General features: G+C 38.1%; 1 protein-coding gene across 1 annotated transcript in view; it reads left to right on the forward strand.

Moving 5' to 3' along the window:
• Positions 1–18,927, forward strand: part of CRIM1 (cysteine rich transmembrane BMP regulator 1) — a 179,207-nt gene extending 160,280 nt beyond the window's left edge. Inside the window, exons 11-17 of the mRNA XM_084261363.1 lie at positions 2,430–2,639; positions 7,318–7,533; positions 8,759–8,980; positions 13,362–13,556; positions 14,532–14,654; positions 16,095–16,282; positions 18,736–18,927. Of these exons, the coding sequence (XP_084117489.1) occupies positions 2,430–2,639; positions 7,318–7,533; positions 8,759–8,980; positions 13,362–13,556; positions 14,532–14,654; positions 16,095–16,282; positions 18,736–18,912 (1,331 nt within the window). The 3' untranslated portion in view covers positions 18,913–18,927. The remainder of the gene's footprint in view (positions 1–2,429; positions 2,640–7,317; positions 7,534–8,758; positions 8,981–13,361; positions 13,557–14,531; positions 14,655–16,094; positions 16,283–18,735) is intronic.
• The last annotated feature ends 3,971 nt before the right edge of the window (positions 18,928–22,898 follow it).

The raw sequence follows: 22,898 nt of genomic DNA on the forward strand, positions 1-22,898 counted from the left end.
TTTGCCACCTCTAACTAAAACTTGTTTTGAAAGCAGTTGGAAGCTAGAGCAAAAGAAGAGGAATACTGCACACAATATGTAAGAATTGAAATATGGTAACTGTTGGGGGTGTCAGTACAACTTTGCTCAAAGGAGTGTGGTGTTGTGGGTGTTTGTTATTATCTGTGGTTATCTTGGCTTCACCGGAAAGCCCCAGCTCCACTTCCATCTCCCATTGCAAAGTCACAAAAATCAGTTTGCTATCATTAATAAAAGTGAGATCAGGTTCTTTATAAGTACCTACTAGAAATAAGTTAGTTGAGGTTTGTTTTTTTTTCCCCCAGTAGCATTGTTCATCTTAGCTTCTTCTACCCAATGCAACAGTATTTATTGTCATCATGATCATAAACATACCAAGCCGTGAGCATATCACTTCAACATCACTTCATTAGCAATTTGTCCAAGAGTAATTAGAGTTCTGGGGACTGTGAGTCCTTGTTAAGTATTTGAACCAAAATCTCTAAAAGAAAGGTTTGAGTCAATTCCCTGCTTGTGAATTAGCTCCACTTACTAAATGGCTTCTGCCAGAAATAGTTTATGCTAGGATTAATAGAAGTAGAACCATGGAAGTACAGGGCTGGGGTAGTCCTCTGGAAAACTGAGAGTCCATTTCTCTGTGCTCGCATGAAGAAGAGTGTATCTGGATAATCCTTGACAGATGCTTGTCTAAGATTTAATTTATTAAGAATCTCCACTCTCAACAGAAAAATAAAACTCTTTAAAAGTATGTTTTCTTGTGGTTACCAATATGTGATGTTTTAAAATTACTTATCTAATATTTCTGCCTTCCTTTCTACAAATCAAACCAGTTACTTCTTGCCCTAAGCTAAGAGCTAAGCACCATTCACTTCAGAATTCTCACAATACTTAAGAGCTTGCAACTGGAGCCCCCTAAATGTGGGGTTTTTTTCACTGAAAAGTGAAAAACATCTCAGCTTGTGAAGTTACTTGTGAATAGTTGCCTGTGTGCTTGGTTTGTTTCTTTAAATTTGGAGTGTACTTTAGAGTATTTCAGGAAAAAAAGTTTGATTACATCAGATACCTTATTAAGGAAGGGGAAGGGAATTACCATCTAAGACTTGCAAGTGTCAATAGTCATTTTAATATAGGACAGAATTAAGTGAAATTAAAAAAGGAATTAATACATAAACTGACATTAACTTACTACGCTTTTCTACTTTAATATACATTTTTCATAGTATTTCTACTTCTTCAATAGGATGAAGGTCTGTTTTAAGAAGTATTTTATCTTTATGCCATGGCTTTTCTTTTTAATTCATTCTAATGTAATTCCTGTGTATTGGGTTCTTACTCTGTTAAGATGCATCCAGCTAACATTGTACCATCTGCTTGTGATTCTCAGATCACCTTTGGATCTGCTACAGCTGAATGAGTGCAGACATATGTATTAGTAAAAAAAAGAAAAAAATGTGGAAAAAAAAATCCTTACCAATAAGCATTACTACTTCTCTTACTGCATCCTTTTTAAAACAGAATATTAAATAGACAACTTCATACAAATAACCTTAGACATGTGTGTTAGCAAAACGTGGTTGGCATACCACTGCAAGCAAGTCAGTTCACTGATCCTAAATCCTTTGCCATCATAATGATGTGGGTGAGGGAGTCTTGGGCTCTAAATTGACTCTGCTGATTAACAAAGAATATATACACTTAAATACCCCTTAAGATACAAATGAGACTTTATCCTTCCTAGACCAACTGCTTGTGTATTCTGGCTGAGTGCAAGTAGAGCAGTGGCCTAAGCTACTGTATTCTCATCTCAGTAAAAGCTAGGAATGAGGGATAAAATTATCAGAGCAGTTATCTTCCAAACATCTTGTTTATCCCAGCAGTGTAAACAAATAAATTCTCATAGGTGTTTTCTTAAATATTTCCAGTAGCTAGCATGACCCCGTTAGAACTTGCTTCTAATTTTCTGTCATTCATAATAAGACTATCCTTAGATATTTAAAATGCTGTCATATTCTACTTGCTAGCAGATAATCACATTATAATCTGATATGCTGTAATATTTAAGTAGTTCATTTCAAATACGTGTTGTGCTTTCTGCTATTTCCCTCCATCATATTTCTCTTTTCTTATTTAGGCAGTACTGAGTTTCTGTATGATTAAAAGCAGTACAGGTACAACAGAAAAGTTATGTTTTCCAAGTAAATACATTTTACAACATCCTACCATTCCCTTCCATATAACTCGTTTCATGTGTGTTACTTATTTCTTAAGTGATAGAATTATTAATCACTAGATTTTATATGTGCTTTAAAAATGAATGCGATCTAGGCATGACATTGGCTTGTTTTGAGGTTTTTTTTTCCTAAGCAACATGTACTTATCAGGACACTTTGTTTTCTTTTGATTTTGTGCAGAGGCAACCGCTTCTCTTATGCCTCCCATTAAAACGGGCTCTTGCCTGTCAATGGATGGGCGCCGGCATGAGAACGAGGAGAGCTGGCACGATGGCTGCAGGGAGTGCTACTGTCACAATGGACGGGAAATGTGTGCCTTGATCACCTGCCCCGTTCCCAATTGTGGCAACCCCACCATACACCCAGGGCAGTGTTGTCCATCGTGTCCAGGTAACATGCTTTCTTCTATAGGCTTGGGTTTTGTTTCCAAATACGTGAAATTGGCCGCATGCATCGTTCAGTAATAGGTACATATGGAAGCTTCTATGCTCAAATGTAACCCAATGACTGGTTTTCATTAAGATCTGAGATGTGAAAAATGGGAACTTAAATGTTGAAAGTATATGCATGGTTTGGGTCCTAACATGTTAAATTTTGACACATTGAAATCTTTAAACTAGAGAAAGTTTCTAGTCCATGCCAGCTAAAGAGCAAACTTATATTCACATACAATTTTGTTACCTATAACAGCAAAAATTGTAATAAGCCATTACATTTTCTCTCTTTTTTTTTTTAATTTGGAGTTTTATTAAAAGTCATCTCCTGATCTATGTTTTGCAACCCCTCAAAGGAGCATTATGTTTAAACAGAAATCTTAATTGAACATCATGATTCAGTGTTCTGAGGGAAGGCTTCTGTGCCACCAGCAGTAGAAGATTATTTTAACGCTTTAGGTGGAAAGACCGAGTATAATTAATGTTGCATTCCAATTCAGTTTTAATAAGTGTTAATGAGAAAAAAACCTTTGAAAGATATTAGAGTGTGGGTAAAGTATAAGAAGATTAATGTCCTCTGTCATCAGAATAATTCCTGCAATATTTTATGTTCTAAATAGATTAATTTGTAATACTGTCTATGACTGTATTGGAAGTCATGCTACAAGTAGGAACAATAAGGCTCAAGATAGTACTATAAATAGCAAAAGAGTAAGACAGCACTGGCTGGATATAAGCAATTACAAATTCTTTGCAAAGAGCAGGAAATCCCAGAAGCAAATTAAGCAGTCAGGTCCTCTTTTTGAAAGGGATAGAGAAGAGCAGCCAAACAGCAAATAATAAATACAGACTATCATGTTCCTAAAGTCCTGTCAGTGGACAGGGATGTTGCTTTCCACTCACAATAGCTGGAGCTCAGGACTGCATAGGGCTGTTGGAGTGTCTGTAGTAGTCACTCACCTTTCCACAAGGATTTGTGTGTTACTGTACAGACTGGTATACTTCATATGGATGGGGACAGGTTAGCATGTCAGTCTTGCATTAGATAAACATTTAAGATCAAAAATTCAAAATGTAGGATGACTTTTCCAGTTTCAGTAATTCTGTCATTAGCCCTCCAAGATTTAATTTCACTCTATTGTCAGCACACTTGTGCATAGCAATTTACCTAACACGCACAGAACACCTCCGAACATTCAAACAATAGTAATGTTAATTTTGGTCTTTCAGCAGCACCGGTGGCTAGTTACTTTGTGTATGGAGAATGAGTTTGGGTAAATCCATCCATACGCCTAATGCTCAGTTTGTAGAAGAAAAAGATGAATATCAGATTAGCAGTACCTGTTTATGCTTGTTTCTTGTGGGTGAGATCATTGTTTGGTTCTGAGCATCAGTGGCATTGGTCTCTTTTATACAAGAGCAGTTGCTTGCCCGGTAGTGTCTGTTCCTTTGAGATTCAGTGTCTGTGTAGGTTTCTCGATGTGACATCTGGTCCTGCTTTCAAGGTACCAGTCGCCTTTTCTTCTGTGTTAGTAAAGTCATACTTGGTATAAACTCTTATAATGCTAGAGCAGACACAGCTTTTCTTCAAAGGGATTGTAAGTATATGTAAGTGTATGAATTAATATGGCCAAATTAGTCCCAGTGTGGTTTTGTTTCCCCTGCTGAGGTTTTATATTTGTTAGAAATGTACTTCAGATTTTATTTTGCAACATGTTGATTCCCCACTGGTGTCGTTAAATAAATGTCATGGCTTTCAGTAGATAGGAATGCAGTGTGGAATTGTGAGCCTGCGAGCACATCACTTGAATATGTCTGGCGCAAGGATACTGAAATAATTAGCAATCCTGGTGTACTGAGTTTTGAATTGCATTGTTAACCTATCAACAGGGAAGTGGCAGCTCTCAGAGGTCATTTTTCAGAGTGAAAAACCCCACGGTTATGTTCAATTCCATATTTAGTTTTCATCAGAGCAAGATATACCTTGACTGCTCCAGCGTTCATTAGAACCATGTTTCTATACATTAAGAGGTTTAAGTAGATTGTTGCAATGTTTGTGAAAAGCATAAGGTTTCCTGCAAGATTTAGAAAGCCATTAACTGGTGGTGCTTTGCAGAACTGTGCTATCCAGAAGGCGTGTATTTGTTTGGCTGGTTGCTCCTTCAGGAATAAAGTAGTTGTACATTTGTGGCAATTCATTTTCAATGATATATTGATACCAGTGCCGCTAAGGGAGCCGTAAGTGCTGCCATGCTGTACAGCAGTGCTTGCTGGTTATGCTTTTCCAATTCTGAGCAGTATATGAGCGGTAGTAAAACAGGCCTGTGACTTTGCAGAGAGCTAAATGCAAAGTAGACGGCTGAGAAAATTTCCAGAAAATAATTTATATTGCCTTTGCCATGGTGAGCTACGTATCATTGCATAAAATGTAATATATTGTTCCATCTGAAGTAAAAAACCAGGCAGGGATAAGGCAGCAGACTGGCTATCTCACTTCTGATAAGTGCTGCTGAATCACAGATGTGGTTTGTAAATGTAAGCAATAGGAAAAGCAGAGCATAAGCGGATCAGTGAAAGAGAAAAGAAGTCCCTGAAAGAAGAAACGCACGAGTACTTTGCGAATAAAGGAAGATCAGCCAGAGTTGGGTTCCTTGAGTTCTACTGATCATCCTCCAGAAACAAAAACGAATAATTAAGTTAATTCAATGTGACAGTGTCATGGAGCAAAAGGCACAAATGCTGTTCTCCAGGCAAGTACATCAGTCCTACAAAGGTGGAGAGAAGCATGTGAACTTTATGACGTTTGGGCTGCCTGAACAACTGGAGCAGCTGCTATCCATTTCAATTTTCCATCCTTAACCAAGATACTTGATTAGGATGTTGCTCACATTAGGCATTTTTATAATTGAGTGAGACAGACCTTCAGAAAGCAGATTAGAAATGCAGAGTCATCTTGTAATCATAGAATGGTTTGGGTTGGAAGGGACTTTAAAGATCATGAAGTCCCAGCCCCCCTGCCATGGGCAAGGACACTTCTCACTAGACCAGGTTGCTCAAAGCCCCCCATCCAACCTAGCCTTGAAAATTTCCAGGCATGGGTCATCTACCACCTCTCTGGGCAACCTGTCCATCACCAACCTGTCTCACCACCCTCATAGTAAAGAATTTATTCCTAATATCCGATCTAAATTCACCCCCTTCCAATTTAAAACCATTCCCCCACATCCTATCATTCCACGCTCTACTAAAAAGTCCCTCCCCAGCTTTCATGTAGGCCCCTTCAGGTACTGGAAGGCCGCTATAAGATCTTCCTGGAGCCTTCTCTTCTCCAGGCTGAATAACCCCAATCCAGCTCCAGCCCTCTAATCATCATGGCCCTTCTCTGGACCCATTCTGACAGTTCCATGTCCTTATGTTGGGGACGCCAGAACTGGGCACATTACTCGAGGTGGGGTCTCAGAAGGGTGAGGGGAAGAATCAGCTCCCTTGACCTGCTGGCCAAGCTCTTTTTGATGCAGCCCAGGATATAGTTCACCTTCTGGGCTGTAAGTGTGCATTGTTGGCTCATGTCAAATTTGCTTTCTCTTTTCCTTCATTCATAGCTCAGGAAACCAGAGGTTAGCTCAGTTCTTGATGCAGGCACTTAACTTGGTTATCTAACATTAGATGGGTTGAATACAGGCTGAAGGACATGAAGCTTCGTGTTGCAGCATGTAATTTTCAAACTGATGTCTTCTGTAGCTGAATAAAACATGCTTTGTGGGGAATTTCTATTCCTATAGACGGTGCAAGGAAAAAGCTGGTGGTCTCACTGTGGGTCCAAAGTAACTAGCACAGTAAGCTGGCAACTATTACTGCACTTACTGCCCCTTATGTAGTGCTGGGTTTCAGAGCATTTTAGGCAGTCACTGGAAACATGAGTCTACATACTGTGTCATCTCCTTGGCTGTGGTTCTTACTTTAAAAGCTGCAGATTATTTTTTTTAATTTGATTATTAATGGAATGAACTGTTGAAACACTTCTATCAGTGTTAAGTACTTGTATGTTTTTAGGGGGTTGGGTGGTGGATTTTGTGGGGGTTTCTTTGGGTGTTCGCTTTTATTTTAATCTGGCACCAAACAGTACAGACACAAGACACAAACCACTCAGAACATTTACAGGCAGACAGCTGAATCTGGACTTCCTAAATCCTCAACCAGAAGCATATTCACCCATCCTTTCAGGAACTGCATTGATGCAGATATTTAGCAGTTAAGAAACTGTCCAATCAGAATAATTTTTCAGAAGATCACAGTGGTCTCTTGGAATTCCTACATCACAAGATTGGTTTGAAAAATTTCTGAAATGCCAAGAAAACTTGAAGTTATCTCTGGTTTATATTAATTAGCATTTATCCAGGCTGATTCTTAAATTGATTCTTGTTTGTATTTTTTCCGATTTTCCTTGAGATGCAGGTGATACGAAGTCAAAAGTGGCGTAATAAAGTTGAAAGAGCTTCATGAAGAACGTATCTATTGCTGGTTTTACCATTCCTAATATTTTCAATAACACAACAATTACTAATCCTAGGTACATTTGTTAATTAATAGAGTTGTAGTTGATTTTGCCTGTCTTCCAATTCATTTTTTCTCAGATGAAATAATTGTCCAGAAGCCAGAGCTCACCAGTCCATCGATCTGTCATGCTCCTGGTGGGGAATACTTTGTAGAAGGAGAGACGTGGAATATTGATTCTTGCACACAATGTACATGCCACAGCGGACGTGTCCTGTGTGAGACTGAAGTCTGTCCCCCTCTTCTCTGTCAAAACCCCACCCGCACGCAGGACTCCTGTTGTCCACAATGCCCAGGTATATACTGACAACCAGCTTTCATCAGTGCCCTGTCTTGATGTGAGAACGCCTGATGTGACTATTGAATGTTTCAGTCTGTGCACAGTCGGTTGTTTGTTCTTCAGCAGTTTGCAGGGAGAGCCTGCAGTCCTCCCTTTCAACTGCAAAACATGGCTGTGTGCAAGAGGTTTCTCGTAGGTAAAGGGGACTTGTGAATTCCTGTTTTACAGAGCAAATGGGAGTGTTTATTGCAGTGGGAATTTAGTGCAAACCCGTGAATTGTAAGCAAACTCACTGAGAAAATATTTGTCTTTATTAAAAACAAAATCTAAAAATGCTGCTTCAGGAAAAACAAATAGGTTTGGCCCTTTCTTCTACAGGGTCTTTCTTGGGGATTTTGGTTTTTTTTTTTTCCTGATAGTATTTACAGTAAGAAAGTTAGCAAGTTCTCCTGACTTCCATTTGTCTTGGTATTAATAACAGCAAGCATTTGCTGAACTTCAAAACACTGTTTGAAGAAGCTGATCTTTCCTCATTGGTGGTGTAAGAGCTTAGTCTCTCATAACTACGTAGTTAGATTGAGAATCTGATCTGAGTGCCATTATGAATCCTTTTCTCTTTTTTCTTCTCCTTGTTTTCTGTGTTATCTGCATATACAGTCATATTTCTTGATCTTGATCTGTTAAATAAGCTACAGCTTCATTGCAGAAATATGTCTCCCCCGTGCTCAGGCATGAGGATTAAAACAGACCATTGGCCGCAAGCTGAAGCCAAATCAAGTTGCATTTGTTTCTCACCAGTTTATAATTAGGTCATATAAATCCACTATAGCAAAGGTGACAGCAGCATAATAGCCTTTCACTTTGCATCATTTGAGGATCAGAACTGACATGGCAGAAGCTGGGATTCCAGTTTTAGGTTTAGAGTTTAATCTCCCTAATTAAGGTGAATTCCGAGCATTCAGAATGGCTTTCTGGGGGTAATTTGGTTTTCACTTTGCTTTCCTGTCCTTTTTTTTGGTCTTTTTTCTTTTTAATTAAACTCAATAAATATCTGCATAACTTTATTCTAGAGCACATTGTGAGATCCTCATCACATGTAAGGACTGAAGAGGCTGTGTTGTTCTAGTTTTTTCTTAAGTAGCTAGCCAATGTCTTACAATTCCATTGTTTTCTGCTGAGGCAATACTAGGAGAGAAGATAGCTACTCTAAGTTAAATAACTTAATCTGTTTATATTTACAGATGAGCCTCTTCAGCCCTCTTCATCAAGCAATGAGAGCATGCCCAGTTACTGCAAAAACGATGAAGGAGATATTTTTCTGACAGCCGAGTCCTGGAAGCCCAATGTCTGCACTAGCTGCATTTGCATGGATGGTGTGATCAGATGCTACTCTGAGTCTTGCCCACCGGTGTCCTGCGAGAGACCTGTTTTGAGAAAGGGCCAATGTTGTCCTTACTGCATTGGTGAGCAAATAAAAATAACTTGCCATTCCCTTCTTGTGAATAACAAAGAACTTTTATTTCTAAATTAAAATGCATTTTTCCCTGTTTTGGGGAGATGCAGTTTGTGCCTTCAGTTGAACTGGAGAGCAAGAACTGCATAGGAAGCTTTGGGGATCATGATGATCCCCATGCCAGATGAAAACATTACACAAAAATTGTTTCATTGAAAGGAAGATCTGCTAGGTAAAGCATATATGTCAGGGTATGTGATAATATGAGGAAAATATTAATTACGACTGCAGAGCATAAGCTGAAGCATTATGAAATTGCACAGAATGAAAGTGTTAATAAGGCATCTAAATTAAAATAAAGGAAAAAACAGGAGGTTTGTTAAAGGTAGTTGTATAAGAGGCAAAATAATAAATTTGAGAAAAAAAGGGGAAATATTGTCTTGAAATACTAAAAATGCATAAAGAATTAAGGGCCATGCACTTTTGAAGTTGCAGGTGAAGTAAATGATGGATGCTGTAGATAGTGAAACTTGCCAGGCATTTTTGAAGCTGCAGAATTTGAGATTCCTGGTTGCTTTTTTCATTTATTTTGGAGTATTTCTTTAAAGTTTACATTTTTGTGAGTTCACAGTAAGTACAAAGGCTGTAGAATGGAAGCTGCTGATAGAGAAGAATTGTGTAATCTTACCGAAATTAAGTCTTTGTAGCAGTGTTGAAAAGCATTCAGAGCTTACTGTAACCTTCTCTTCCAAAAGTGGTAGGGGGAGATACAGTAGAAAAGAATTCAGTGAAAAGGAATATAATAACATAATCGGTAATTAAACATGTGAAACAACTTGCCTAGCTATAAACAATACAGTTCATCAGAAAGACTGTGAAGTCCTTTCAGATATATATATATACCATTGATACAGCTCTTGAACTCTTTCATTTGTTGAAGAAAAGGTATTTTTAATAATAGGTGAGACAGTTTTATAGGATAGTAACGAATTCCATCAAAGAAATACCTTGAAAAGTTAGAAAGTATCAACGTTTTAGTTGCCCTTGGACCCCTACTTAGATTCCTGATGAGGATGTTTTGAGGGGAAAACACTATGTTATCCTATTATTCTTTCTCATTATGGTTTTCATATACAATGGGGAGGATTTAAAGTGTCTTTTTCTGCTCTCTGTCTTCAGACTTTTCTTCCAGTGATTTACACTGCAACTATAAAGATAATTTTAATCCAGAATACATTTTAATATTTAAAACAATACAAAGTGTATGCAGTGTTGGTGCATCAAACCAGTAGCAACCAAGCATGAGCCTTAGTACTGTAATGGAGAATTCCTTAGGTTGAGGAAGGGAGGTACCACAGGTAGTAGTGCCATGAACTACGAAAATAAACCTCTTTAGAACTGTGTGCCTACACCTTGTGTGTCACATTTGCAAATATGTGCATACAACATATAGATAGAGCTTTAATTAACTCACTTGCAATCCCATATCGTTAGACGATATCACAAATACTTAAATGCATTAGCTGTAAAAACCTAATGACTTTTTTTAGTAGCAACTGCTCAGCAATATGAAAGACAGAAGCCAGATTTTAATTAGAACTCAGATACAAAGATTTTCAATGATGATACATTTTAATCCTCTAAACTATAGTATGCTGTCTGTGTGTTTTGTGGTATAAATTAACTTCAATTCATGGAAACTTTTTTTAATTTTTTCTATGAACTATATGCTCTTGCCTATAAGAGAAGTAAGGTCATGCATTTAATTTTTGCTTTCCTAGTTCTTCCCTTTTACTCTTCATTTCTTGAGAACTGTGAAGCACATCTTTGTACAGGTTCTTCCTTAACAATTTCATGTAAGAGTTGATAAAACGTTTAGTTGGCAAACTCCGGATACTGGTCACCTTCATTTACCAGAGTTTCAAGAATTATGCAGGGGTTTAGCCCTGTGATTTATTTTGCTTCTTTCTGCATCCAGATCTACTTAATGCCTATTAAGTTGTTACAGATTCAGATTGAAAATTTTACAGGCCTTGGATGTTTTGCTGTTCGTCTGAATCCTCAAATTCATCCTCTGTTCAACATTCTTCTTTCCCATGCAAAGAAAGATTAACTTGGAAAGATAACCTCCTACTCTAGAGAGGATGAAGGGATATCTATTTGATTAGAGGCAAGATTAGTCTTCTGTGGGAAACAGACCAATGACTGCTGGTTTGTTTACCAGCTGAGATGGATTTATTGGGGCAGCTAGAGGAAATTTGAGAGAAGACAGGTAGAGCTGGACACAGTATTGAGCTGCTTTTTTTCTGTGTGGGTTTCTTTATGCAAGTCTGTCTTGTTTCCACTGTCCTTGAGCACTTACTGGTGCTGTGGCCTTCATCTTCATCCTGTGCTTACACTTGCATAGAGATGGACACCAAAATGGGAGACACACACAGGATGATATCTTATTAGGACTTAAACGTTTCCTCTGGAGATTCAAAGGTGCAACACTGTCATTATGATTTTACCCTTGTTCATTGCCCTAAAATACATTCACAGTATTAAATTGTGAGATGTTCTTTATAAACTCACAAAGCCTGAGCATCTGACAGGACTTCTCTAGCCAAATCTGCTGCTGAGTTGAAGCAGCTGTCCTGAGTGGGACAAGGTAGTGCTTCTGGGAGCAAATGACCCATTGTGCTCAGCTTTTGGTCTGCTCAGGTAATGAAGAGCAGAGGACAGCTCAAGCTGTGTGCTTCTCCTTCTCCCCAGCCACACCTACTTTCTACCCAGCACAGGGCTTCACTGGCTCTCTATGCCAACACGCAAGTCATCTGTGGTAGAACCTGATCTGCTATTTGTAGATACCTTTTCCTCCCATGCTTCCTCCCACATCTCCATCCCATATTTGCTTACAAAATCTTCTACTTCAAGACTTTGGGACCCATTCTGACAGCCTCGGAAGCTGTAGGATGCCCATACCAAGGCCTTCGGAAATACTGACACTTTTCAGCTAATTCCATTAGTATTTTCACAGTGGTGGTTCTGGCTGGTCTCCTTTTGCATTTGAATTTACTTATGTCCAGATCTGTTGCACTGGTCTGCTGGCAGCGAACCTTGTTATTCTAGATGATGTCAGTCTTTTGTCACTAATTAAAAGCTGTAATGATGGCCAAATTATTCAATCAGAATTTTTGTTTATATTTGGGAGGTAATTCTGACGTATTTACATGTGTAATTTGTGTGAATGTTCAGACAGTATTGCTCTGCTTAAGAAGCTACTTTGCAATTTCATTCTGTTATCTCATGCATATGCTTAATCTGCAAATTCATGTCATTAGCAGGTTTCATCATAATTTCTGTCTCTAAGAAAAAGTAGTGGGAAGCTAAGATGAAAGTGAGGTGCTGCTTGGCTTTTGGAGTTTCAGCTGTGTAGTTTTATGTTGATTATCTATAAAGTGCTGCAGCAGCAAAAAAACCACCCTAGGCAAAGCAATTCATGACTGTCTTCTCAGTGAAATAGAAGACGTACTGCAGATCGCCCGAAAGGCTTGCATGGGATGCAGCATTACAAAAATGCTGTATTGCGTCTGAGGCAGAAAGTTTCATGTTTCTTTTAGGTGTTTTCCCAAGACCTACTTGCTTCATCAAGTCTAGGTCCCTGTTCCATACTGTGTGAAAATCTATCTGAAAAGTAGCTCTTGCTCGTTGGGAAAGGTGTCCAGGAACCTCATGTTTTTTTCTGAGGGTTGAGATCACACCAATTTCCGATTTATGTAATACTAACCATGAAAAAATGTGCTGAGTTTGATTGTCTTTTTCCTGAGATTTTCCATTGAGGCAGTTACAGGGAAGTATCAAATCCTCTTTGAGTCTGTTTTATCATAATAAATAGTCGAAGCATTTCTTATGTCACCTGAGAGTTGCTTTATCCTTCTCTGTATCTAGCCTAATCTTTTCTCCAAGTATTCCAGACTGAGTTCTTCTTACTTGAACCTTGTTAATTAGAAATGTAGGTAGTCTGCTTTTTTCTTAGTTAAACGGGATTTACCAGGAAATCAGGAGGAGTAGTTGGCATATCAGACAGCCAAGTATTAAAAAAATATCGATTTTTTTCTTAAATTTTACAGCACTTCTGACCTAATTTCATGTCCCAATCATTCATCCTCTAGCCTCTTGCCTGAGGAAAATGATAAGAAGCAGCTTAGGCTAATTACATACTTCATGAAGAAGCACCAATGACACGTTTTTTAACAAAGATGTTACAGAAGATGTGGCTAGGGTCTCTTAATTAAAGCTGAGATTTTTTTCGTAGCTATTGTTTCTCTGTTGTGTTGGGGAAAGAAATCCCATTTATGTGTAATTGGCCATTACCATCTGATCCCACCACTCTGGTTTTCCTTCAACAGAAGATACGGTTCCAAAGAAAGTGGTCTGCCACTTCAATGGGAAGACGTATGCGGATGAGGAACGCTGGGACATTGACAGCTGCACACACTGCTACTGCCTGCAGGGTCAGACTCTCTGCTCCACCGTCAGCTGCCCACCCCTCCCCTGCGCTGAACCCATCAACGTGGAGGGAAGCTGCTGTCCCATGTGTCCAGGTAATGTGATGCGACAGCCCAGAGTACTGTAAGGCTCTTTCTTCGGCACTGATAATAAGGGGGGTTTAATTGGGTTTTGAATGTTTGAATAGTATCAAGAAGAAGACAGACGGTTAAACTTCAGCAAAATGAATATTCTTAAGATAGGGATATTGTGCAAATATATAGCTTGAATTCTACTCATTCTGAGAACTCAAAAATGAGTGGCATGTCCCTGCTCTGTCCTTTCACAAGGTTATGGAAATACATTAGTGAAGGAGAACAATGAATATTCTTATGTCTCTGCAGATTCTGTCAGTAATTAACGTTTCTGTCTTTTCCAAGTCTCTTCATTACTTTTTGTCTATTGCATTGGTTTAGTCATCGTTTTAACTTGGCTTAAAAGCAATATGAAATTTTCTTACTTATGGACATCAGGGACAAAAGAACCGCAACTGGGTTTTAATGCTAGTCCTGGCAGACTTCTGCAGGAGTTTGCTCATCTTAGTCAGTTAGCTGGTAACTACTTCGAACAGGACAACTGGAGAGGTTGAGTAGTACTCCATCTCGCAGCTCTCTTACACCGAGGATTATAAAAGAAGGAAGGCCAAAGCAGTGCCAGTTTACGTAGCAGCTAGGAGGATGTAGCATTCCCTTGACATTTTTTTATTATCACAAAGGAGCAAGGCTGTAGTAACGTGTGTAAAGTGTGCATTCTGAAATGGTATTCTCAAAAGTAAATTCATCTACACAACTGCATCATCCCACTCACACTAGGATAACGATAACAGCAGCAAGCTCGTATCCCATATATCCTGGGAAACAGGTTTAAAGCTAAATCTCAGAGTAGTAATGGTGAAAATTCTGGAGCAAATGAAAGGATTCATAGGATAAAGCACTGCATGCATGAGGCCAAGAATATTTTTCTGAATTACAAGCAGCACTGGGAAGTTAAGCAGCCTGAAATTTGTGAAACACATTTATCTTATTTGGCAGAGATGTATGTACCTGAACCTACTAACATCCCCATTGAGAAGACGAATCATCGAGGAGACATTGAACTAGAAGTACCAAACCGGCCAACACCGAGTGAAAATGACATCAACCACATTCAGAGAGGTAAAATCTGACAGAAACTGGGCTAATTTAAGTCTGTGTTTTACCCCCATGTTTTGATTCAGGTAGCATCTGTGTAATGCTTCGACAAAGTGGTTATATGAGAATATTCTTTGGTTTTTACATGTGTTTTACTTTGAGTAAAGATGAGTCAGTCTATTCAATTATATTTATGCAATTTGGTCTCATTATCATTCCATCTTCAGCTCGGAAGAAACATCTGTGTTGGTATAATGGAGTTGTATAAAATTAAGAATGCGATAAAATGATGAATGATACATGATTCGGCAGTGTCTTTTCTGATACAGAAACTAGAAATCAGGCTGTTTTCAGGCCACTCTGGAGTCAACAGACCTTCATTTGAACCATCTGGCATTCTTATATTGATAAACAAAAATAGGAAAATGTGTGCCACAGCTTAACGTGTATCATAAGCAAATGCCAGATAAAAAAAACCCAACAACCCACTTCACACATATAATGACATGGGGCTAATAAAGTTGTCCAAGGATGTGAATCCATCTTTTGCTTAAAACTCTGCTGAAATCACTATTCTAGGATAGGGACAATGCTGTGTGAGGCAGTCTCTATTAACCATTTCTGATTGAAGAGCTACCTACACTTATATATACATATGTTTTATATAAAAAGAATAAATATATATAATTTTTTGTTGTTTTTTAAATCCAAGAGGATGTTCTCATAGCACACTATTGTTTGGTGGCTAGGAGAAATAAGTAAGATGCGACTGCTTTACGAAATCGTAAGCTCAGACTTCTGTAATTACAGCATTTTCATTCCTCTCAGGCATTAGTAGCTGGGTTGCAACTATCCTTGCTGGGGATTATAAACAAACACTGCAAACCGTGTGGGAAGGTTGCATATGTCACTGAAAATTACCATTCTTTGCAATTATGTGCAAAACTTGCTACAGTACAGTAGGCTGCCAGCAGTCTGTTTTCACAGGCTGAGTGGTACAAGTATTGTTATGTGTTCTCAACAAATGAGAGAGCAGACATGTCAGAATCGTCTTACAGGCTTTTTGGTTTGTCTTGGGTTTTTGTAAAAAAGGCTTTCACCCTGAGACTTCCAGGTTTTCCTCAGCACAGAAACACAAGCTGATTTTTATTTTATTTTTTAACAAGTGAGAATTTGTTGTGATCAGATAAGGTGATACAAAAGCAACTGAGAAATATGTTATTACTGTGCTTTAGGTTCCATCCTATTTCCTCTCTTTTTCATGGCCTTCTCCCAGCTAATATAGTCATTATATAAAATACAACATTTCAGTTCTAATTTATATGGATAAGATGACATTTCAGGAGGGAAAGTCCAAATTCATGTGAGTGGCAAGATCCATGACTGGGACTTTTATAATTATATTCTTCTTTATGGTAAAGGCCCCTGTGTAATTACTAACGAGTGCTCACATTTGCCTTGCAGACATGAATCATCTCCAGGGAGAGTACAGAAGTGGCAGTGGCCCACACCCCAGTGAAGATGCGTCGGCTAGCTCGGTTGCCTTGGTGACAATTCCGATCATGATAGCGCTGTTACTGATCATCATCCTTCTGCTCGTCAATCAGAAAAAGCAGTGGATTCCAGTGTCCTGCTACAAAGCTCCAACAAAGGTGCCGTGAGTCTGCAGGCTTTTGCTTTTTTTGGGAGACAAGATTAACTAGAATATTGTGTAGGATGCAATTGTGTTCACATCATCTGAATTCTCTTGAATAATGTTCTCTTAATGTCTTAATCCATTTCATACTAGTCGGTCCTATTTAGTCTCCTAAATTATTTTTTCACTATCAAAAACAGCAATGAGCTGTCACTAGATACAAATCAAGCTGAACAAAAAAAAAAACAAAACCAAAAAAAAACCCAAACCAAAAAAACAACCCAACTCTGTGAATGTGTAATTCTCGCATGCAATTGTAATGCATGCAGTTCTCTTTTCTGCAATCAAACTCATAAGAGAGTGTTTTTGCTTTCTTAAATTTCATCCACTTTAAAAGTATCATCTGACATCAGGTAATGCAGTGGTTAGCACATTTTCTAATAACAGGATCACATGGTTCTGGAATTAATATTTTAAGAGACATCTCAGGAAATATCTACCTATTAAGTATTCAGAGACTAACAAAAAAAGGAAAAAGCAGGTAGGCTGGAAATGAATGGTGAAAAAAGCATTGTTTTGCTTTGAGTAATAGTTCCATCAGCAGACTATGTCCTTACTCCATACTCAAATGCCATTTATATCAGTTCCCCAATTTATCATTATCCCAATCAAACAGATTTCGTCCGTACTTGTGACACAATCTGAAAGCATCTTTACTTCAGTTCCAGCTATAGAAGAGTAATATAGTAACTTTAAAATAATGAATAGAGTCAAAGGCTGATTTGGTTTGGAAGGGATCTCAAAGACCATCTAGTCCCATCCCACTGCTGTGGGCAGGGTCTCCCTCAGCTAGCCCAGGCTGCCCAAAGCCCCATCTAACCTGTCCTTGAACACTGCCAGGGAGGGGGCAGCCACAGCTTCTCTGGGCAGCCTGTGCCAGGGCCTCACCCCCTTTGCAGTCAAGAATTTCTTGCAAATATTTCATCTAACTCTACTCTCCTTCACTCGTGAAGTGTCTGCATTCTTTCTGTCACTGTTGCAGAGCTTTTTTTTTTTAAAAAAAAAAGTCTTTTCCTAAAACTTTACAAATGCAGTCAGAGCATAAAGTTGAATTCAATTGTAACTAAACTGGGAGAATTAAGAATCATTGTTACTGCACTTCCAGTCTTTCAAGACAAGAAAGCGATACCAGTTTCTCAATTCCTTGCAGAATGCATCAATTTTAACTGATGCATTCACTCCTAAACTCTCAGAAAGGCTGAGATGTGACAAAATACTTGAAGCTGAAGTGAAAAAATCACAACTTTCTAACTGTGAAACCATAATCAATAATTCTCCATACTTTATTTACTTATGAAACATAATTTTCTTCAAACGCTTCTATTGCTGACACATTTATTCAGTGTCAGCAAACGGCATCATCCATATGCTAAGAAAACTCACTTTAAGCTACAGATTCAGTGCAAGACCGTGAATGTACTGAAACTCAGATTCGTGTGAGAGTCTCTCTCACAATGTAGCTTCCTTTTCAGGTGTCTTCAACTTGGTGTCACACATTAGTTTCTCCTTTTCCTTGCTGGGTTACTGATGGTTCCTAGTAATGAATTTTGGTGGGCCTCTTTTGGCCTGTTTCTTTCTGTTCAAAATGTTCTTTACTGAATAGCTGGACTAAATTAACAACTGTGCTTAAATCATATATCAAAAGAAAGGTTATAGAAAATAATTTTAAAATTACAGATGGATTGCTAATGTCTAGACCTGGTTCCATTAACGTTAGTGAACAGCAAGACTTCTTTGCAAATCCTGCCCACAGACTTCTGAAGAGCCAAATGTAAACCACTGTGCAGTAATGTTTTATAATAAATACCTGGTTAAAGAAAAAAGTACCAAACCCCACAACACTTTTTGCAATAAGGGTTACTGAATCATAAAACCCCTCCCGATTTAAATCTTAGAAAAAGAAGCTGTGCCAGTAGAAGCCAGAATTGGTAAGATTTGTAGCAGGCTTACAGTATGCTCATTGTCACTAACTTCACGTGTGTCCATAGAGTGTGCTGGCTGCCTGTCCTCCATACTTAGACCATAAACCTTTAAAGTAGGGTGCACCCAACATTGTTTCACCTTCCTCTCACTGCAGAATCTTTCAGATGAAGGATTCTCCAGCAGAGGAGTGGTAGGACTGGATATGGGAATCCCAGGATTCCATGCAGATGATGTTAGATGGTGATTCAGAAGAGGGTGTTTGTCTGTTAGGGTGCCTGGCATAGGCCTGTGATTCAGAAGAGGGTGTTTATCTGTTAGGGTGCCTGGCATAGGCCTTCGCCAAGTTTAACGAAAGTCCAGGCTCTTTCGTGGGCAGTTTGATTTTGGTTTGTGTGTATGGACTTGAACCATGAACATTTATTTTAATTATGGTTGGAGTACAAACATTTTTTAACTGATTCAATATTCCCATTTCTGTTTTAACAGCCTTCTTGCCTGAACAATCAACTGGTATATGTGGACTGCAAGAAAGGTACCATGGTCCAGGTGGACAGTTCTCAGAGGATGCTAAGAATTGCAGACCCAGATTCAAGATACAGTGGATTTTACAGCATGCAGAAACAGAACAACCTACAGGCAGATAATTTCTATCAAACAGTTTGAAGAATTGCACCCTTACCCAAGGATTTAAGAAAGAGGGGGGGAGAGAGAGAGAGACTAAGTCTGCTATTAAAATAAAACTAGAATTGTGCACTTGCTTAGTGGATTGTATTGGATTTGTGACTACATGTACAGCTCTAAGACCTTACTGGGATGAGCTCTGACTCCTGCAATGTGCCAGAAAAAGCATTCCCACTTTTCCTTGAGATAACTGACCAAGTGTTTTCTTAGAACCAAAGTTTTAAAACTTGTTAAGATGTATTTGCTTGTAACATAGCTATAGAGGGTTTTTTGGGAGGGGGAATCAGGGGCTAGGGGTAGGCAATGAGGTAAAAGGAAGCTTCAGAGGAGAAAAGGTGATCATGCCTGGCTGGAGAAGAAAAGGACTAAAGAATACTGCCGAGCAGCGGGATAGTTTTTTCTTGCTGCTCTGAAATTGCATCTGTTGCAGCAAAGCCTAAGCCCCGGTGGAAAAAAAAAAAACCACCATAATTAAAAGGTCTGATTTTTTTTTTCCAGCTGTTGCTACAGTAATATACTCCTAGAACAGAATTTGTCACATCACAGGTGTGGTGTAGCTGCAAATATTTTTCTATATGAGAAGCTGCAGTAGTTAATGACATAGCAAGGAAGAGGTTATAGCAGAAGATAAAGGGTGGGTTTATTAAGGATGTATAAAATTATACCTTGTGCTGCTTTTTGGTTTTATTTTTGTTTTCTTCAAAGCTGATTGGCTAGATTAGCCAGACTTTGGCAGAGTTAGCAAATGACTGAGGCCTAAGTAATTCCTGATATGAGCACTGGATCTTTTGACAGCAGTATTGAAGGAAGGAAGGAAAAGTCAAGAACACCATGCAGTTCCAGGGGCTTTTGTTTGTTTGTTTTTGTCTGTTGTGGTTTTGTTTTGTTATTTTATATCGATCTCTGGTTGTTCATACAGGAGAAGGAAAAATATTTTTGTTGGACAAAGCTCTTGCTTACAAGAGAGTAAAAAAAAAGAGACTGTTTTAAGGTTGTTTTTTTTTTCTTGTTGATGTTCTTATTTACTGGTATGCAGATTTAGAAACTACTTCCATGCTAGGAAGCTGCTTAATTTTAATTGTATATTACTCAAGCACCTTTTTTGAAGCTCAGAAAAAAAAGGAGATCATGCTTCTTTAAACTTTAGCATTATAGGAATATTTATGTAAATATAATTATGCTAAAAACAACAAAAAGTATTTGTATGTTTGTGTATATATATGTATATACAAATGCATGTAGGTATACATATGTATATATACGTGCATGTGTATATACACTATACATATATATACTGTATATATAAAATGCTATGTATACAGTATATATTTTTTCTATTTTTTTTCTTGTTGAATGTATTTTTATCTGAGAGAGATTTTACCCAGAGCAGAAACAGATAAACAGGCATTCCATATCAATGCTTAATCGCTTGTGAGTTTAGGAAAGACAAGAAAAGAGCATCTCATTCTACCTACGATTTGGTTTGATTTGAACGTGTTTGTTTGCGTGCGCGCGTGCGTGTGTGTGTGTGCACTCTTGTGTTTGCGTGTGTACAGTACGTGCACGGTTATAGCAGTAAGCGTTGCTCTTGCTACTTGCTACATTTCAGGGTGTTTCTTATTTTTCTTTTCCTGCTAAGCCTTAAAAAGGCTTTTTAATGAATGCATTGGCTAGAGACACTGATGAAAATATACATGCAGCACTAATCAGCTCCACAGAATAACACCATCGGCTCCTGGATTTTCTTTTAAATTTTTTTTCCTTTTTCTTTTCTTTTTTTTTTTTTTTTCAAACAATTGTTTGAAACAACTACTGGAATATTGTCCACATTAAGCTGGAAGTTTGTTGTAGCTTGCCTCATTTATAACTCTGACTGTATAATACAATGTTAACTTTCCAAACAGGTCTTGGCACTTTTATACTAATTACCCATTTGTGCATTGCCTTTTTTCTTTTACAAATGCTTGTCATAAGAGACACAGATACCCAGTATGCTTAATGTGAAAAGAAAATGTATTTTTTTGTAAAGGAACTCTCAAGTATTGTTGTAAATACTTGGTCAGAGATTGCTGAACTTTAAAACTGAAAAAAAAAACCCTAATTTATTATTATAATGACCTAATTTATTAATCTGAAGATTAACCATTTTTTTGTTTTAGAATATCAAAAAGGTGTTCTAGCTGTTCGCATCAAAAAAATAAAAAAGTGTATCATTAAGGGTCAACATTTTTTCTGTTTATATAACTTCAGTTTCAAACCAAGAAGAAAAAACGTAGTCTCCCCAGCGTTTTGTACTCAATCTGATATTGAAACAGAGATGTTTCTGTCCAGTTACCACGAAGATTTTTGTCAAGACAAAACATCCATTCCTTGCATTAAGAGTAAGCAGTCTTTATCCAGAAATTGTAAATGCTTGCTTTTGTTTTACAATCAAGGCCATATTCTGAAAATACTAGGATAATAGGACATGGTGTAAAATGTTTTTTATTATTATTATTTTATTATTATTATTTTAAAGATATGATTTATCCTATGTGCTGTATCCATTACACTCTTTTACTTTGGTTCCTGTTGTGCTCTTGTAAGAGAAATGCAGATATAATTTTCTGAAAAATAGATGCATATGTGGCACTCGGAGTGCACTGCGGTTCAGCAGATTGCTTGTTTACTTTTTTAACTGTAAGGCGGTTTCTTGTAATTTGGCTCTTGGCAGCACAATAAAAAATTTTAAACCTATTGATGGGTATTGTCTTAAATGCTTATATTTATTTCTTCCATATGCTGGTCCTTGAGACATTAGTTTATGTCTTGATATTATAGTAAGGTGGGTTTTTGCCCTGAGAGTAGGAATTAATACTGTTGTCCTCTGACCTTTGACCTGAGCAGTTCAGAAAATACTATGGGTAAAGAACAGTTTGCAGTCATGGGAAGTTTTACACTAAGGAATTTTCACATTAGAGGCATTTGTGGAGTTCCAAATAGTTTCAGCACCTCAAACACAAAGTTAGGCCTTTGCCTTGCGATCAAGTCCATCTGTTGTACCTGTCAGAAAGCCATAACAATCCCATGGGGCTGTGAGATAAGGTCCTATTGAAATTGTGTGGAAACAGAATCTGCACTTCAAGGACTTCCTAAGCCACAGATTCATTTACATTAGCCAGTAATAGTGCTTTCTTCTACTAATTTGTAAATTAATGGACTTGATTATAGAGTCATAGAATGGTTTCAGTTGGAAAAGACCTTTAAGATCATCAAGTCCAACCATACAAAGTTCTGGAATGCAACTTCCAGTTTTTTAGTTTAACCGCTTGCTGTGTGAAAAAACTACCTCCTTTTCTTTCCTTGAACCTATCCCTTGATGGTTTTGGTATCCCTTACTTTCTACAGTCAAAGCAGCAGTGGATCAGTATCTATATGCAACCCATTAATTTAGAGACTAGTACCTTCTCAGTTTTCTCTGTGCTGAAAAGCTCTGGAGGATTCTTTTGGAGCTGTTCCATAAATTTTGGTACTTACCATTCTGTTTCATCCTTTTGAGACCAAGGGCAAAGGCACTGAAAATGTAAGAATGCTCAAACATGATACAGCCTGGAACTAGCATCCTACTTACTGTTTGGATTGCTACTGACTGCTGAGTCAATGTTCTTGCAGACCTACCTGCAGTAACACAAAATGCCTAAGTAGTAATAGTTACCACAAAAACCATAATTGACTTTAACTAGGATAGACTGGTATTTTTGTGCATCCCTTTACACTTACATATGACCCCAGGGAAGTGGTCACAGCACGGAGCTTGGTTGAGGTCAAGAAGCGTCTGGATGATGCACTCAGTGACAGGCTCTGACTTGGCAGGCTGTATGGAGTCAGGAGTTGGACTCCATGATCCTTATGGGTCCCTTCCAACTCAGGAGATTCTGTGATGTGCTATATTTCCAGTAATTTTCCTCTCCTTGCTAGTTACTCATTCC

This window comes from Gallinula chloropus (assembly GCF_964237585.1).
Source record: "Gallinula chloropus genome assembly, chromosome: 3".
Taxonomy (NCBI): Eukaryota; Metazoa; Chordata; class Aves; order Gruiformes; family Rallidae; genus Gallinula; species Gallinula chloropus.